We start from the raw sequence: 17,981 nt of genomic DNA, 5'->3' as shown, positions 1-17,981 counted from the left end.
CCGGATCAGGGTCTCCCACATGTTCACGTGAAGATCGACGGCTCTTCCGCCGGTCGACCGAACGCCATTGGCTCGATACCGAATGAATTCTGAAGACCCGGATGAAAAGAATTCGCGGGCGATGATTGGGTTCCCGCTGGAACGAACGAACGAACGAACGAATGATGAAGATTTCCGATTAGGTTGACCTTGTTTTTCTGATAAAAAAAGGAAAAATGGCGGATTTGCCTTTGGGGTCAAACAGTAAGCGGGAGAGGCGGAGCCTCGTTCTCGACTGAACTGGATTTTGACTCCACGCAAAAAGCTTCGATGGGATCTCCGACGAACCCGAAGCGAAAACTTAAATGGCACGTTGGGCATATTGAAAATGCCCCTTTTCTCCCGAAAATATAATAATGCATAAATAGAAATCTTTGTTTTTAGTTTTGCCATTTTTGTGATGGTAGCATTTAGCAATGAAAAGTCACACGAACTCGCAGAGAAGCTCCGGGTCAATGAATGATGTTCCTCTCTGGCTAGTTTCTAGAGCAACAACAAGAACACAAGCATCGACATTGTGTAAGCATTGGAGATTAGATCGAACAACGCTGCATTGGACCAAATGAAAAGTTCGACATATAAGTTAATTGAAGGTACACTAATTTTGAATTAAAAAGTAAAAAAAAAAAGGATAAATTTTGAATGAATTAAACCGATAAGTCCTCTATGCCGGAACAGCTATACTAATGAATGTTCTAGATGATGGTTTTATAAACTCTACATGCTCTAGGTCATGTCTAAAATACGTGGTTTTATTACAAGATTGTTGGATTTTAACACATTACCTTGGATAATGTTAGAAACCGGAAAAGAGGAGAATTTTTATTCTTTGTACACTAAATGGGCCCACCCACCCAGCGAAAACCTTTTTCTTTTTGGTCAGATCTAGGGAAAACTTGAGCGGGAGGCAAAATAAAGTTGTGCCTTAGCTGACACGTAAATTACATGAATGACCTCAAACCATGAGGAGTAACTGAATTCCGCTTTTTGTTTCTTTTTGTTTTTTGTTTTTTTTGAAGATATTAATAAAACGGTGGCCAATATTGTGTGATTCGGGATGACATAAAAGAATTTGATTTAGCAAGACTTTGTTTGTTTTACAGAAAATAAATGGTTTGAACACTTTTATCATTTTAAATGACTAGTTAATGTAAAATATTTTCATTATGGACAACAATCTATGTCTAAATATTTTTATGAACAATGAGAATATCTTTAATTCGTTTATTTTGATAAACAATACAAACGATCACTTTGAGGAAATTATTTTCCAAATTATTTATTTTTTGCAAAAACAAACCTACCACGAATGAAATGATATAATTAGATTTTGCAACATGGGTGATCTTTTAGCTCATTTTACGATTACATAGGCTATATAAAGTGACTAAAATGGGCTAAAACATGGTCAAGACCAATAGAGCCCATTTACCTGTAATTGGGTTGCCTGTCGACCCACTTATCGGCCCAAAAGAATGACAACAGCGCGAGTACGGATTTGTTTTGCATGTGTTTGTCAATGGAAGGAAAGACACTCCCCAACCGCGATTCTCACCCTTGATGCGACGATTGGTTAGAAACCGGGCACTACGACCGCCAAATCATATAATTAAAAAATAGATCTGATCACTAATCTGATGACTCGCAAGCTTGCCCAAAGGCTTGCCTTAGCCACAAGAGATTAAGACATTGTCGACCGGCTTCGACAAGACCAGCTAGCGAGAAAGCTCGGCCTAGCCCAGTTGGGTCCGAGTCAAGCCCGGCCCATCCTGAATGTTTTATTTTTTATTTTTGGATCGGAGCCCATCCTGAATGTTCGAATACAAACAATTGGTGATGGACGGTCTAGGTCGAGAGATTAGACCCGACTTTAATGCTTGGACCGGCTCCGGATCCAATCAGTTGTCACCTCTAGCAAAGGAGGCCGCTCTTAGCCATCAATGCAATCATTATCTATAACAAGACAATTAGGGCCTCAGGGTAACACTCCAAAAAAAGTGTTTATGAAACACTTTGTACTTTTTGTTCCGAGAACAAAAAAAAAGAAGAAACGCGTTTGGTTGCGTTTCTTGTTCTTTTTGTTTTTTTGTTCTTGGAACAAAATTGGAGCAAAAAAAAAAGAAACACAAAAAAAGTTGCTTTTCGAAAGCTTGTTTTGAAGAAACGTTTTTCTCTCTCTTCTCTTTTCTTCTTCTTTTTTCTTCTTTTTCTTTTGATCCTGCCATGGCCATAGCGGCCAAGCCGAGGGTCGAGGGGGCGAGGCCCGGCGAGTCTGGCGACCTCGCCGGAGCGTCGCCGGCCCGAGGCCGAGCTCGCCCGGCCAAGGCGAGGCTCGGCCTCGCTTGAGGAGATCTTCGGCTAGGGAGTTCGGCGAGGGCTCGGAGGGCCCAGTGCGACGGCGGCGCGGCACTAGAGGCTTCGGGATTGGGACGGCGGCGCACTAGAAGCTTCGAGATTGGGACTCGCGTCGAGCCGCGAGCCGGGGGTGCGGGTGCTCGCTCCGAGCCAGCGGGGGCGGTGAGGCTCGGCCTCGCTCGCCGTGATGCCGAGCCTCGCCCGGGCGGGCGAGCTCGGGCTCGCCCCCGGCGAGGCCGAGCCTCGCCATGGTCGGGCGAGGCCGGCCGAAAGAAAAAAAAATAAAAAAGAAAGGAAAAAATGGAAAATAAAATCAAAATATTAAAAATTAAAAGAAACAAAAAAAGAATAAAAATTTACCAAACGTGTTTCTACTCATTTTTTATTCTCTAACAAACGTTACCAAACACGTTCTTTTTGTTCAAAACTGCTCCCTAAACAGAAATACTTTTTTTATTTCTGTTCCGGGGAACAAAAAAGAAGCATAAATGTTTCCATGCGAGGCCTTACTTACTTGGTGGTCCACTAGTGTGCTAGGCAAGTGTAGACTATCTAAGCAAGCAAGTTGAAGGGCGTTTTCTGATTTTGCTAACTCGAAACATTATGAGGTATGTAGAATGCGGTCTGTTTGCACTCCCGTGGACTTAGGCTAAAGTGGGCTTGAAAATAGGGTTCCAGTGAATTTGAGACGAACGATCACTATCGTGAGGGGACGATCTCACTAGCATAACGAGTAGATAATTCCCCCGTAGTGGTAGATCTAGATGACGCTTTGTTAGGGATTAGATAAAGCTGTTCGATAGATTGATTGTTTTGAGAAAAGAGCATATAGGGTTAAAATAGGTTAATGGACGGTTGGCTATTGATGAGCTCGGTTGAATATTGGTAGAAAAAACTAAAGGGGTCTAGAAGAGTAAACTGGATCAACCCATTCGTAACCAAACTCGTGTCACTTCTTTTGTCAATTATTGGAGTTGAGACTTTCATGACCAAACTTAAGTTCCTAAACTAGACCTAGGTCCCTGGGACGATAACTCAACCCTTGACAGTTGGACCTGGGTCTTGGGTGATCAAATTTAGGTCTCTAATGGCAAGATCCCACACCCCTAAAAGCCGAGCTCATTTCTAACATTGATGTTATGGATTATACAGAGTTTATGTCGAACACAATTTTACGACCTTTTCTATGTTGTTTGGAAAACTGCCGAATAAAAAAGATCGGATGTCAACTATAAGATGAAAAAACGCCATTCAATGTCGGATAAACAAAAAAATTAATGTCACCGGTTAGATTAGTCACGATAAATTGGTCGGACAAAATCTCATTGCACGGTAGAAAAGTCCCTATTTCAGACTATACTCATTTACGAGGAGACATCAAAGGTCAGAAATTTGGTCCTGACGTGCAGAGAATTTGTATTTAGACACGGCAATTGTTGGCAGCAAATCCATGTTCAAGCTATGCAATCACGAGGATAACACGCTTCTTCGGATGGCGACTCTACTCCAACATTCACGTTCCGATGCCTCCAGCGACGTCGCTTTTTGGCCTTCGGACAGTTCCTGACAATTATTGATGTTGTTCTGGTTCAACCAAGTAGGAGATCATTTAACGGAAGGCTTTTGTCACATATGCCTCCCTCCATCCCTGTCTTCTCCTCTGTCCCGCAGACACCCTCTCGAGACACTTTTGCCTAGGTGGGGCCTTCACCTTGCAACATGCTCTGATTGCCGATCTCATCACCTGCAAGCCTCTTTGATCCGACTGCAGTAGGGGGGCCTCAGAAAATGGTTAAAGAACAGCTGCCTCCATCCTGCTTTTATTAGGCAGTCAGTCCACTTTGATCCCGCATTGAGCCAACTAATCCCATTGTTTATGTCCCATTTGATGGGTCTTTCCGTTGCCGTAACTTTTCTCCTCTTCACTCGAGGTTGAACTCTCTCAGTCCAACTTTTCTCAGTTCCCAAAGCAGTGACTGCAAGATTACAGTGAAAAAGGTAGAAACTTTCCATTGAAACCTAGTTGAGTTGGGGCCTTCTGCTATCCTTTTCGACGGTTCCTTTCCCTGTCTCTCTTACCTTCATCATGGTTTTTACTTTTTGTGAGGATGGATGATGGGAGTTTCCGAAAGAACCAGAAATAGACAGCCCCTTCCCAGGACTGTGAAAATGACAAGAAGCAATGGGAAAGAAACGGAGCACATGCTTATGCTATCCTCATCTCTTTCTCTTCTGCATTGGTTGCAATTTTCAATCCTTTCCCTTTTGTCCTCATCCTGAATGGCACATTACATGGACCCTCACTGTCTCTGAGTAGATAGATTGGTGAAATTCCCAGCTGGGCAACAGGTGGCAATGGTTTTTGCACAGCTTGTGTGGCTGGTGAAATAGCTCCGTCGTAAAGTAATCTTTTGCTAAGGTGAGGTTTCTTCCTCTTTTGGATCTGTGGAAATGACTCCCATTTACTCTGTTTGATGAAATCCATTCCATTTCCATGCCTGTACTGGTACTTCATAGTTGACTGCTCATGGTTTTTATGCCTTATTCTAAAGTTACTTGAGTCGGGGTTTGTCAGTAATACTGGGATTAGGTGTCGAAGACAGTGTGTGGTTCTTGATCTTCATGAAAGCAGATGGGAGAGACAACAGCTGCTTCAAATGCTGCTCCTGAAGCGTCGGTTTCATTTGGTAGGTTTGGGGATGATTCGCTCTCTTGGGAGAGATGGTCATCCTTTTCGCCTAATAAATATATGGAAGAAGTAGAGAAGTGTGCTGCGCCTGGATCAGTGGCCATGAAAAGGGCCTACTTTGAAGCGCATTACAAGAAGATCGCTGCTCAAAAGGCCGAGTTACTGGATGAGGAGAAGAAAATGATGGCTGATTCGTGGCCAACGGGTGAAAGAAATGGAGATCTGAATAGGGATGTCGATGAGGCCACGTTTGAGATCAATACGCACGAGGATCAAAGTCACTTCGGAGCAATTAAACAAGAGATGAGCTTGTTAGCTGAGGCAAATGCTTTGTACAGTGAAGACCCGAACGAGGATGACTTGATTACTATTGAATGTCAAAGCTTGTTGGTTGTGGGAGTGCAAGTAGAACCGGAGAGAAATCTCGAAATCAGCGACTTGGGTGAACCAGAGGAAATTAACTTGGTGAAGGAAGTGGTAGAAGTGCTCCACAACATGGAGAGACCAGAAGAGCACAATTTCGTGAAGGATGTGCAAGAAGTGGTTCCTTCTATTGGATCTCAAGATGATGTCATGGAAGTTCAGCCACATTGTGAAATCGAGACAAAAGCCACTCCAAAGTATGAAGTGAAGAGTGCAAAGTCGAGTAAGCCAAAGCTCCCTCAAAAGGTATATGATAAACAAAATTTCTTGACCATCATTGAAAGATCTTGATTATACATGCTTTGATCATACTGCTGGTCCCCTTTCTTTGTCTGGTCCAGATTAGCGGCATAAGTAAGGAGCAGAGTGCTGTGGTACATAAGAGCAGGCCACAGTCACCAGTGATGAAATCGCCAAAAGTGACCACCCTCGACAGTTGAGGCGATCGGCTTCCACTACCCCAATAGCATCCTCATTGAGATCTTCGGGCAAGCCAGGAATTACTCCGTCTTCAACCAAGAGCAAGAACCTTTCAACAGGAGAGAAGAAAATGCAGTTCCTAAAGCCTTGCACATGTCGATTGCTTTGGGTTCCACAAATTCTCATCCGGCTTCTCCCGCCACAAGGAAATCTTTCATCATGGAGAGAATGGGGGATAAGGACATTGTCAAGCGAGCATTCAAGATGTTCCAGAACAATAATGCGGGCCAGAAGTTGTCTGGCGAAGAATCAGAGAAGGTAAGTTTTGTGATGATGTTGACCTCTCTCATCTCAAACATACAACTCCTTCGTTGGAACTTGGAACTGATGATTATTATTGTTCAAAATCCTGTTGTCTGTAACATTCAAAGCACGTGGGTTCTAACTTGGCAGGTGCTTTCCAGGGAGGGAGAACCAAAGGCTTCCATTCCCCTAATTAGACAGAAGGAAAATGGGGGGTAATGAATTTAATAACATTCTCCATGCATATTGCCCCAGTTGCATCCAACCTTTTGCCTGAATCAATGCACATGATGTTTTCTGACTGATGCTAACTTTTTCAGTTTGCAACATTACTCTCTAATGCTGTTTAAAGTATTATACTAGCACATCATTAACATCGATCTCATATATCATTCTTCAGGCCACTTAAAGCAGGGAGTGGGGCACAAAAAGCTTCTCAGCCTGCGTCTTCTTCCTATGGCTCCAGAAGTGATGAGAGGGCGGGAAAGGTTGCAGAGGTTCCACTGGTGTGCATCATTTTATCCTTTTAGTCTGAAAATGTTTCTTCCGTCTCCTTTACAGGCTTCAATTTTTCTCATCATCTTATTTCAGTTAATGAAGAAGTTGAAGGAAAGATCCACGGCTGTAGATAAAGGAAAGCTGCAATCTCAAGCAAAATTAAAGGTATAAACAACATATCTACTTGGGTCTGTGCAATTTTTTACTTCCTGGAATTTGTGAAAATTTTGGCATGAGATCCTATTTAAAGATCATATTAGTACAAGAAGATTGGTTTTTATCAGGAAGAAAAAAGGCAGGGCACAAAAACTCAAGACCCAGTCTCACCCAGAGAGGCACACCCACATCAGGTCAGCCAGGGCATAGTAAATTGACAAACGGCCTGAAAAAGGTACAGTTCTTTTGTATTAATCCATTCAAACCATTTGCGATCGTGAAGTGCTTACATTATAAATAGAGTTCGGTTGCGTGCCTTGGAGGAGAGCATATATTAGCGAAGGAACAATGTTTCTCAATTGTCCAGACTAAATGGAGCAGCTATTCTGTCTGAGAATAATATGTTTATATCACAAGTCATTATTGGACACGTCTGTGTCTAGTGTTGACTGGAGAATGCTGGGGGAGGGGTAAAAGGAGGTCATCTTCTCATCATTAATTTTGGTACATCTTTATTTCCAAATGAGCTTAAGAGTGTTTGATATGATGCTATCAACTGTCAACTCTTCCAGTGCAAACCGGCTAACTCAGAAGCAAGAATCAAAGTGCTCTAGTTACTGCAGTTCTTCATAAGCCTTTGGGCAGTGTTATATCTGGATGAGAGACAAGAAGGCAAAAGCACGACAATTTCATATAGCCTAGATTAATTTTCGCTGTTGATTGTGTACCTTTGCTTCGTTCATGGACATTTTTATTATGGCAATAGCACTAAAAATTGTTTAATCAATTTTACAGGTGGTTAACAAGGCTGAAGCTCGATGATTATTCAAAAAGGATGCTTGAGGAAGGGTGCTGAAGAGATGGGTCTGGTTTGGAGTACTTCAGAGGCATTCTGAGAGAATTATCCACATACCCAATGGTGTGTAAAGTTAGCGGATCGCCTCGAGTCATTTATGAGACAGGAGGAGCTTTGAATTAATGACTAGAGAGACGCCCATATCTTGGTTATGTTGTGGGAAGATATAAGTAGTGTTGAATTAATGGTAAGGTAGGCATTTTTTCTCTATCTTTACACATATACAGGGTGATTGTCTCAGAAACTTTTATATATTGAATTCGTCTGAGAATCTGTGAAAGGTGTAAGAGTCCTCTGTAGGCCCCGTGGCTTCTTTTACATAGGACTAGTTTGCAGTTTCTATACTTTATGCTGAGACCCGTAGTATTGGCAGGATGTCGAGCGCAGTTATACCTTCTTGAAAGGTCTTTACACAAATGAAGGTGGGTATTCTTCACGAAATTGGTAGAGCATAAGTTTGAGATAGCAGATTGGTGGACTGTGAATGCTTAATCCCATCGATTTGAACATTCTCTCTCTCTCTCTCTATCTTTCTTTGAGTAAATTTTGCCTTAGATAACTTCCATTTGTTTATCTATGGTTGGAAGAACAACTCTCCGTCTTCCTCAACTCTCCTTATTCTTTCAAATGGAACTTTTTGACATATGATGCTCTGAACGGGATACATAGTCGGCTTCCATCTTGTTCCTGTCAAGAGCATGATTGTGTTATTACTCTCTAGAAAGTGCATTTTGGTTTGGAGTTTTAGGATCCTCGTAATCTATCACATGAAACATCTGGTAACTGTTGAATTGGTGAGTTCTGAATCCCATCTTCCATGCGAATCTCACTTGATCCAACAAATGGAAGACGAGTTGCAGTACTCATGTTCGGTTTTCTGCAAAAGTGGGGTCTTTTCATGGGCTATTCGGTTTCTATCAATTTTGTTTTCACCAGTGGATTTCTCAGAGGAAATGACTGCATGTTCTTAGGTGTTTCGCATGCTCTTCTTTTGCATGACTGTATCGATGGAGGCAATTATTCTTTCTTTTGTTCATCTCATACCCTGCAACAGCCGATTCAACATATTTCTTTGAACTTGATACTTCCATGGAGATCCTACATTATGAGTACTGAAAGATCAGAATAAATGACTTTTGAAATAGTTTCTCGGTATGTCCCATTTCAGAATCTCGAAGCCTAAACAGTCGTCAGGAATTGAAGGTTCTCTTCTACGGTACACAGTTAAAATCACTCGCGGAATGTGCGCATAAGACACTCTTCTCCTTCAATCATCTCGGACTAAGCATAATGATCAAGCTCAACAATTCCACTGACACTCGCACTAATTACTCAGGTTACAAAAGAGAAAACATTGCAACAGCAAGTGCGGAAAAAGAAAAACGATATACACGATCATATTTACCAATAATTGGGAAAGAATATGATGCAAATGAAAGAATGCTCGATGCTTGCTCGTATAGTACACTTTCTATGATGCCTATACACATTAGCCTGTTCGCTTTCAAATACGAGCCGAATCATAAATCTGAATCAGATCCACTAGACATGCTCCAGGACTTCTCCGACAGGAAATGCGGTGGCAACTTTGGAAACCTTACAGGGGGTCTTGTTGCTGGAGATGTTGGCGATGATGACCCTGTGCTTGCGGTCGCTGTTTTCTTCCTCTGCTGGTTTCGAGCAATTTCCACACACGCCTGATCAACCATGTTCAGGAAATCCTTAACAATAACAAACAGCTGAAGTGGGTTTGCTCCTTTGTCCTTTGAGGCCCCTGGTTGGTAGTACTCAGTTGTCCTCTTTACCATCTCCATCACAGCTGCCTGATCTGTCCTCAAGGCACTCAATTCTTCTTTGGCAGCTTTGAGAAATCCTTGCATTACTCTCACGAACCCTCCTCCGTCCCTAGTACCTCGAGACACGAGTTGCCGGATTTCCTCTGTACGGGATGTAAGAGCTGCACATGAGGCAGCGAAGGTTTCATAGTCAATTGCTGCGGCTTTCTTCACGTTAGAGAACTCAGCGCTGAGACCTCCTATGATCGGCAATCCTAACATCATGTACTCCTTCTCTCTTTCCTCTCCTGACATCCTATGCTCAGAGTGTGTGCTTGCACTGCTGCTCTGGCTGCTGGTGCGGCTCAAGCTATGGTTCCGGTTGGCAACACAGCGTTTCCTTCTGCTCGGACCACCTCTTCCACGACAAAGTGAAGCAAGGTAGTCTTTCCATCGGTGCTTTTGACATCGGAGAGTTTCCGCAGAGAGGTGAGGTTGAAGGCTTGCGCATTTCCTCGGGAAGTTCCAGCATTCATGTGATTGCCAGCCTTAAGAATCGCTTCCAAAAGTTTCATGAAGAGTCCTCGTGATCGAAGTTCCTTGCAGCCCGACTCAAGTGTTTGTAAAGATTCCTTTAGCTGCAGGGTCTCTGATTCGTAGTTCAGCCTAAACAGCATGGCGCTAAAACGAGTGAAAGCGGAGGGGACAGCTTTGAGGATGTGGTAGAGGAAAGACTCTGCATCGGCAAGTCTTGTGGGGTCGCCAGCGAATCCGAGGATCTGGGCTTCCTCTTCTTTCGTGGGGGTAATCCTGTCAAGCTTTTCGAGAGTATCGGCATTTAGGCCTTGGCCTTCGGTGAGCACACTGAGAATTTCTTTGCGGGAAACAGCCAGAGACTTGAGCACAATCGCAATGTTCTGCGACCTTCGAGGATCGAGTATAAAGATCTGTCCTGATGGGCCTGGAGTGACAGCACTAGGAATCGCTGAACTGGTTTTCCCTCGAGGAGATTTGCGGTTGGTGGCGACAGATCCGAATAGAGCTGTCATCAGATCATCGTCAAACCTACAGCAAGTAATGGCAAATGAGCATGGGGTTAGAAACAAAAATCTTCGATGAATCTCGATGTCCTGAAGCTACTAGAATCCGCAAGTTTATCAGGATGCGCTTACTTGAAAGAACCACCATCGATTTTGTTCCACACCATCGAATGTTCCGTGTTGGCAATGTTGACCTTATCCCAGTGCAGTGGCTTCAGCTTCACCTGATCTTTTCCGGTTTGAGCGCTCCCCGATAATGATTCCTCTAGTTTATTGGGCCCTGGCATTGCTTTTGGCAGTGGCGGGGGAGGTTTCAGTGATGAAGCTGGACCACCCGCCTTCGGAGGTGGAGGAGGTGGTGGCACTCTCGCGGCTGGGATTGGTGGAGGAGGTGGTGATGCGGCCCTTGTATCTGCTCCGATTGCTGATGAGGTGAGTATCTCCATTAACCTTTTGGGTGGTGCTAATGGTGGAGCAGGTGGTGCTGTTGGTGGCACCGGCGGAGCAATAGCATTTGGCGGTCGAGTTGACGTGGTGGATTTCTCCACAGCCTCTAGTGGGTGACCGGCAGGCGGAGGAGTCGGAAAAGCAGGCGTGGCGTTCTGAACCGGGTCGTTTGCTTCTGGTTTGTACTGGCCGTAGGAAGTCGTGGACTTCTCTCGAGCAAAGGGAATTCCTGGACGGGCTCGGAGTTTCTCCAGCGACCTCTTCCAGGCGCCGTGCCTTCCTCCTCCGCTTCTCCTCCATCTTTCGGGCTTGGCAAAGCCTGCTTCTCGAAGTTCTTGCCACTCCTCCCCTGAAGCTTCCTCCAGTAAAGAACGTCCAGTCCATTCTCATCCACTATCAGCCCCTTAATATTACCATCGAACCGCGTAAAGTCGTCGCGCGAGATCGTCGGGAGGCCGCCACCGGAGCCGCTCTCCTCCTTCCTCCGCCGCGCGACCGCTCGCCTCTTGAGCAGAAAGAAGACGAGCCCCGAAATCACCACCGTGCTGGCCGCGGTGGCGACGACCGCCGTGGCTATGATCTGTTTGTCCGACCCAGAAGACGAAGGGGCCGGCGTGGGCTGCGGCAATCCTACCGGCGGCGGAGGCGGAGGCGGAGGCGGAGGTGGCGGAAGCGGCGGGGAGGCCGTAGGGATGGTTGGAGGGGTAGGAGCTGGGACGGGGGCCGAGCCTGGATAGAAAACCTCGATGTTCTGCCCGCCGTTGACGAGGCGGGTGTAGGAGACAAACGCGAGGAAGAGAACCCACATGAGAACGGAGGATCTTCGGTGAAGAAACGAGGCCATGGGAGAGCGTTGTCGGATCAAAACCGCAGAGAAAGAGACCAAAATCTTCTGTCGCTTTTCTCCTGTTCTGCAAGATGATGAAACGGAGGAAGAGGAGAAGGTCAGCTGCTGTCTTTTGGCTTTTGGTCTCTCGTCGCTGACAGTTTCTAAGGAGGCAGCTTCCGGTTGGTGGCACAGGTCCTTTTTTTTTTTTTTTCCCGGGTGTTTTGCCTCCGCGCAATGACCGAAATGGCCCCGTTCACAGAAGTCAACGCCTTCCGACTAGGGGCGCTTTGGTCGTTTCACAAACAAATACGAAAAGGACAATAAGAGCACGGGAGGCTATGTCGTTTGGTCAAGACCAAGTCGGCGAGAGCGTTGAAATGGTACCCGCGGAAACTGATCTTAAAGAAAGGCGATATGATCTGTTCCTTGATGGGCGAGTGCTCAACGACAATTTCCCGATTAAAGCAAGCGAATTATTATAATCGGACGAGTTGTGTCTCGAGGAGGAGGATTGTCAATGAGTGCAGAGTTGAGAAAACAAAAAGAAAGTCCTAAGAGGAGACTTTCATCGGGTTGGGAATTTACCTAAGCATTCACGGGGGGCGGGAGAAGCTTCCGTCGCGTGCCGATCCATCCAAGTGAATTCGGGGAATGTTTAATGTGGAGATGCCGCCAACCCCGCGGTCATTTTCTTCACGCGGCATAGATCAGGAGATTGGGCGATGGGGATGGTGCGTGGTCCCGGCAGGAGAAGAGAGACAGGGACAGGGGGAGACAGGGGAGGTGGGGTTGGGTGGTTCGTTGACCAGGCTCTGCATTTGAAACTGGGATGGTATTGCAGTTGGTGGTGAAGATGAACGAGCAACCACGGCAGGGGCCTGGCCAGAAAGGGAAAAATAAGCAAAAACTGCATGGTTTGACTTTGGCAAAGGTCGTATCCTTTCGGATCGGCGAAGGGGGAAAGGTATAATTTCAAATCTTGGAGATTATGTAGTAAGTTGTAACGGCGCAGAATAAGTCTTAGGTGTTGAAATCCTTGAGATCTCATACGTTGAAAGTCTAAAGTGTAAGGTGAAATGTGGGAACAAAAAGTCACGCAAGAGGCAATAAATGACAGCTTGATTCCGATTACATCCCGCTTTGCTTGCACTCCTAAACCCTAAGAAAGGCTGTAAGCAAACGGGAATTGCCTTAAGTAACACAGTGAAGTGGATTAGCCATGACGATTCGGAGAGGGGTGGATTGGCCGTCAAGTGGAACTTTAATCTAAGTAACGAAACTAGTGTCCTAGTCCATCTTTATTTCCTATGCCGCTGGTTCCCCAAATGGTTCCTAAGTGGAAAAGAGAGCGGAACCGAAAGAGAGAGGATAATAAAAGTGGTTTTATGCTCATTGCTGCTGTGTTTGAACCTATTAAGAGATTGTGTATGCTTAGGCGCTCATGATAAAATTTATATATCTCTATTTTTCTATTCTCCCGTTAGGAATAGGTTTGGAACAAAAATTCGTTTAGTAATGCAATTTAATTTTTTTAATTCTGGAACAGATTTTTATTTCAGAAATAGATTTGAAGAAGAAATTAGAAACTGAAATTTTTAACTTCTCAATTTCTGAAATAGAAATTGATTTATCAATTTCTAACCAGAAATCAATTTATGTTCCAGAAATTTTGTCATGCGCACCCTTATCGTTTTTAGGATATCTTGTCTGGATTTAGCAACTGGCCAAGATAAATCAAGACCTACACTAAGGGAAATCCCAGTAGGGTTTGTTACGAAATGTTAAGCGTGACCATTTGATTAGCGAACTACGTCATAGGCACAAGGCATAATAGGGACGTTTTCTTCTGTAGGATTGCCTACTACGTGTTCTCAAACCCAATACCTTTTTTTTTATTCTTTTCCCAGAAACAGATTAGGAAAGGGTCAGGTCTTGTCATCCAATTAAAGTTGTTGGATTAGATCTCCCAAACTTTTTCAACAAATCCAAACGCCCAAATTGGTAGGAGCATATGTTACCTGGTTTGTTAGATTTCGTCGTTCATCCTCCATCCTGTCAGAGAAGATGTTTTCAGAACTAGATGGATTGTGCTATTGCAGAATCTGGACCGACCTCCCGGTTCGATATCAGATGAAGTGAGACAGAGATAAACATAAAACCGACAACTATCAAGTGGCTTACGATTGATAATTCAGGAGTTTTTGTGTTTGTCGTATGCGAATAATTGATCAACATAAGATACCCCAAAAAGAGTAACCAGTGGAACTGCGAAAATTGGATTATACGAAATTTTCCGGACAAGTGTCCTCTATGCTGCTCGCTGTCTCTGTTAATGTCTCTATTATCGTCGATTCACTAGTTGCAAATTCCATACTTATCATTATTCAAATGGATGAACGATTTGGATGGTTGAGATACCGAATAGAGACACCGAAAGGGTAGATGATCTCGTTCCAAAATTTTCAGATTGTGTACTCGATCCAGAGAGACGAGTCTAGAAGATGTCGAACAGGTCCCATGAGATGGTGAAATACCAGGACTAGGATCCATCACGTTTAGTTTGTCGGAAGAAAGTTTCCTGAACCGACCTGTTTACTAATTGACAGGGATTCCTTCATCACCAGCAACGAGCGACTTTGACCCATAAACACATCTAGAACGCAACAGCAAACGAAGATGCTGTCACCGGATCAACCTACCCCGTTTTCCAACCCTTGCTAAACCCCGCCATTGTTGACATTGGGCGGTCTAGAGGGAGAAGATAGGGAGGAACTAAAGTTTTTAGCCGTACGTGATGAAAAATTTACGATTAATATCATGATTAATCTCAAAATCTAAACTAATACATCTATGATAAATTTATCTAAAGCTAATTTTTCGACAACAAAAATCCAAAATTAGTACATCTTTGACAAATTTACCGCTTGAACTAATACACTCGTGACAAATTTACCATATGTTAATTCCCATTAAATTTCACGTTAAATTGTTGAGTTGGATGATACGTGATAACCGCCTAGTGTACCAATTTGGGATTTTACTCTTCATTTGTTACAGTGTATTGTGAATTTTTGTAGTATAAATTCAATTTAACAAAAAGTATATTTATCATAATTATACAAGTTTAGGATTTTTGCAGGTCAAAAAATTTGTTCATGGTAAATTTGTCATAAGTGCACTAATTTGGGATTTTTTTGTGGTCATTTGGGATAAATTTATCACGTATATACTAGTTTGGGATTTTTGGTGGTAAAAAAACTAGTTTGAGGTAAATTTTTTTTTTTGGGTCAATAGTTTGAGATAAATTTGTTACAAGTATACAAATTTGGCGTTTCTTGTGGTACTAATCCAAAATGTATATCTATTATCAATAGGAGATTAGCATGAAGGAGTTTTCAAATTTTGTTTTGATGATTTGATGACTTCAAAACACCACGGTAGGGACTCGAGTTCATCGTCGGTGGAATTTCATTGTGCTGAATGTTTTATCTCCTACGAAATCATTGATCATTGTCTTAAAGAGCAAATCATTCTATTAATTAACACTCCGTTTATTTTGTGGAAACCTTTTCTATGAAATTTTTTCCTCATTAATGACATTTGGATTGCTTAGCAAAATGCATCAGCAGAAAATCTATATTTAAGTTTAGGAATATGATTCTCTCTTTAGAAAAAGAAATTTATGACTAGATATTGACGCTTGAATTAAAATCTCCACACTTGAGCATAGGAACCTTAATGCTTGTTTCTGTTGGAGAAATCTTCTTGAAGTGTTTTGAAGTTAACAAATCGTTTCTATCGCCTAGTCCAAGGCTTAGACTCTGCTATTTAAAGTCTCGAAGACCTTGGGGACAGCTGCAGACTCAAGACTCAAAGTCTATCCTCATTGTCGATCTCTAATCCGTTGAAGAAAGGTTATCCGTAACCGGATGTTTCGTTGAGGATTTAACCTTATCAACGGAGAAGATCTCATGGGTGGAGAAGATATAAACGGAGTCCTTTGATTGATCGAAGATTGATTCGATAATTGAAGATCCGGTGATTGCCTAAATATTATTAGAAGGTTCTGCTTATGGAAACCGAGATCCTGATTGTATGGACGAACATGATTGATGGGCTATCAACACGTTCCATTAATAGCTTGGATAATTTTCCTAATTGATTCCGTCCAACGGGTAGATTGGAGGAATTCCTTTGGTAAGTGCCAACGGGTATGATGGCATAAATGAGTATATAAGGAAGACCGTCTTAGTTGTTCAAGGAGTGCGCGATAGAAGAATTCCAAAGTCCGAAGCTCCTTTTGTTTAGACAAATCCTTTGAGCGAATACTTGTATACGAAAGAGAGAGTCTATATTTGTGAGAAATCTTGAGGAGGTGTGGTAGAACATCTACACTTTGTGGAATCAAGGCAAAGTTGTGCCGTAACCTCTTTCTTGTTCATAGTGGAATCCACCAATAAGTCGTTAGTGAAGAAGAGTGGACGTAGGCTTGATATGCCGAACCACTATAAACCGCGTGTTAAATTTTCTCTTCTCTCAGTCTTACTTTGATTATCGTTTTACCCAAACTGTCTAATATTGTGCAATTGCTTGAGAAAAATTCTTTATATACCTATTCACCCCCCTCTAGGTACTCATACTAGCAATATCAGTTTCCGAGACCCTAATGTCCTAGAATGGATCTTCAGCACCTAGGCTCAGGTCAAGGCCAACTCGTGACCCCTTGTGCTTGTGCCTTGATCGTTGACACACACACTTGGGTCCATTGAAGTTGGAGCTAGGTCCCCAACACTTGGGCTTAGGTCCATAAAGGTCGAGCAAGGGATTTAATACCTATGCTCGGATCATTAGTACCTAGGTCAAATCCACAAAGGTCGCCTGAGTTCTTGGCACTTGAGCTTAGGTCCCCAATGCTTGGGTCTATTGAGATTGAGGCCTTAGACCCTAATGCCCATGCCCATGCCCATGTCCATCCATCAAAAGGGCATTGGGACTAATGCTCGGGTCCTTAGTGCCCATACCCATGTCCATTGAAGTAGAGAGCCCTACACTTAGGCCCTGAACCCCACTGCTCGTGCTTGGGTCTATCATGTTTGAGCTTGAGTCCATTGAGGCCAAGATCCAAGACCCTAATGCTATACCCTGATCCATCGTGGCTAAGCCTGGGACCTTAGTGCCCTTGCTTGGGTCTGGATGCACGGAAATCGAGCTTGAGACCTTAGTGCCAATGCTCAAATCTACTGCGTCCAAGGCTAGGGTCCCCAACACTCGAGCCTATATCCATTGATGCTAGGCCTAAGACTCGACAATTAGGCTTGTTTATTGAGGACCTAAACCTAGTCATTGGGGATCCGACCACATACATTGAGGTCCCAAGCTCGGGCTTTGTGGACTTGAGTATAGGCTTGGAGCACTAGAGTCCTACACTAAGCTTTTATGGACCTAAGCTCAAATATTAGGATCAAGGCATGGGCATCGGGTTCTTAGTTTCGACTTCTTTGGAGCTAGGACTAGTGCCTGTGCTTTTGTTCATGTTGGGGTCCATTGAGGCTAAACTTGGAATCCTAATGCCTATACCCAATTTCCCAATTGCTTGTATGCAAGTCACAAATGCCTGGATAATTTATGTGGATTTAGGAAAATCAAACAAGAATTTTCTTTTCAAACGATAGAAAATACTTTTTTTTTTTTTTTTCCAATAGTTTTAAAAAATATATCATTTTTCATAAAACAACTTAATGTAAGCATCGTACAGGCATTTGCTAACCACTTCTCTCATGAGCTTTTACAGGCAACTGAAGTGTTCATTCTCTTAGTCCTACCGCGTACCAACCATTCCACCAGATTGCATGGTAAGTCTTCTCATCCAATTAAAGTAATGTCGGGTTGAACATTTTGTACAATTTTGTGCACCGTCGGGATCATCCGTCCTTATTTAACTCCTTTCATTTAACATTCAATGAAATATATAATGGCATATGATATTGACGATGGCACCAGATGCCGACCATGGAAAGAATAGATTAAACGCATAAAACCAACATAAGAACGGGGACGCCTTACGAATATCATCTCTTTAAAATTTGCAATGACTTTTTAGATTTCGAACAAAGCATTAACTTTGATTACAAAACCTCTATAATATATTTAT

At 43.3% G+C, this 17,981-nt stretch overlaps 3 protein-coding genes across 4 annotated transcripts; 2 read left to right on the top strand and 1 right to left on the bottom strand.

Moving 5' to 3' along the window:
- Positions 1-4,081: 4,081 nt before the first annotated feature.
- On the top strand, positions 4,082-6,057 carry LOC120289391 (protein WVD2-like 7). 2 transcript variants are annotated; one of them, XM_039304216.1, is made up of 3 exons: positions 4,082-4,813; positions 4,970-5,752; positions 5,848-6,057. In XM_039304216.1, the coding sequence occupies exons 2-3, from the start codon at positions 5,027-5,029 to the stop codon at positions 5,944-5,946; spliced, it is 825 nt and encodes a 274-aa protein (XP_039160150.1). In that variant the 5' UTR covers positions 4,082-4,813; positions 4,970-5,026; the 3' UTR covers positions 5,947-6,057. The 2 variants fall into 2 exon arrangements, with proteins under 2 accessions (XP_039160150.1, XP_039160152.1); XM_039304218.1 differs by having other exon boundaries at positions 4,083-4,813; positions 5,027-5,752.
- Positions 6,058-6,059: 2 nt separating this feature from the next.
- Positions 6,060-8,083, top strand: LOC104432937. The gene is made up of 6 exons (XM_010045535.3): positions 6,060-6,244; positions 6,380-6,444; positions 6,630-6,735; positions 6,821-6,892; positions 7,012-7,118; positions 7,679-8,083. The coding sequence occupies exons 1-5, from the start codon at positions 6,080-6,082 to the stop codon at positions 7,099-7,101; spliced, it is 498 nt and encodes a 165-aa protein (XP_010043837.2). The 5' UTR covers positions 6,060-6,079; the 3' UTR covers positions 7,102-7,118; positions 7,679-8,083.
- Positions 8,084-9,114: 1,031 nt separating this feature from the next.
- On the bottom strand, positions 9,115-11,975 carry LOC104432936 (formin-like protein 8). Its single transcript, XM_010045531.3, is given in 4 exon segments — positions 9,115-9,912; positions 9,915-10,579; positions 10,687-11,214; positions 11,217-11,975. Coding segments are annotated over 4 exon segments (2,475 nt in total). The 5' UTR covers positions 11,846-11,975; the 3' UTR covers positions 9,115-9,259.
- Positions 11,976-17,981: the final 6,006 nt, after the last annotated feature.

The sequence above is a fragment of the Eucalyptus grandis genome, chromosome 2 (assembly GCF_016545825.1).
Source record: "Eucalyptus grandis isolate ANBG69807.140 chromosome 2, ASM1654582v1, whole genome shotgun sequence".
Taxonomy (NCBI): domain Eukaryota; kingdom Viridiplantae; phylum Streptophyta; class Magnoliopsida; order Myrtales; family Myrtaceae; genus Eucalyptus; species Eucalyptus grandis.
This window is presented reverse-complemented; position numbering and strand designations above follow the sequence as displayed.

Coding starts and splice junctions, on each gene's coding strand:
- LOC120289391 (XM_039304216.1), top strand. CDS start 5,027: ATGGGAGAGACAACAGCTGCTTCAAATGCTGCTCCTGAAGCGTCGGTT. Junction 5,753..5,847: donor AGCCAAAGCTCCCTCAAAAG/GTATATGATAAA, acceptor TGTCTGGTCCAG/ATTAGCGGCATAAGTAAGGA.
- LOC104432937 (XM_010045535.3), top strand. CDS start 6,080: ATGTCGATTGCTTTGGGTTCCACAAATTCTCATCCGGCTTCTCCCGCC. Junction 6,445..6,629: donor AGACAGAAGGAAAATGGGGG/GTAATGAATTTA, acceptor ATCATTCTTCAG/GCCACTTAAAGCAGGGAGTG. Junction 6,736..6,820: donor AGGTTGCAGAGGTTCCACTG/GTGTGCATCATT, acceptor ATCTTATTTCAG/TTAATGAAGAAGTTGAAGGA.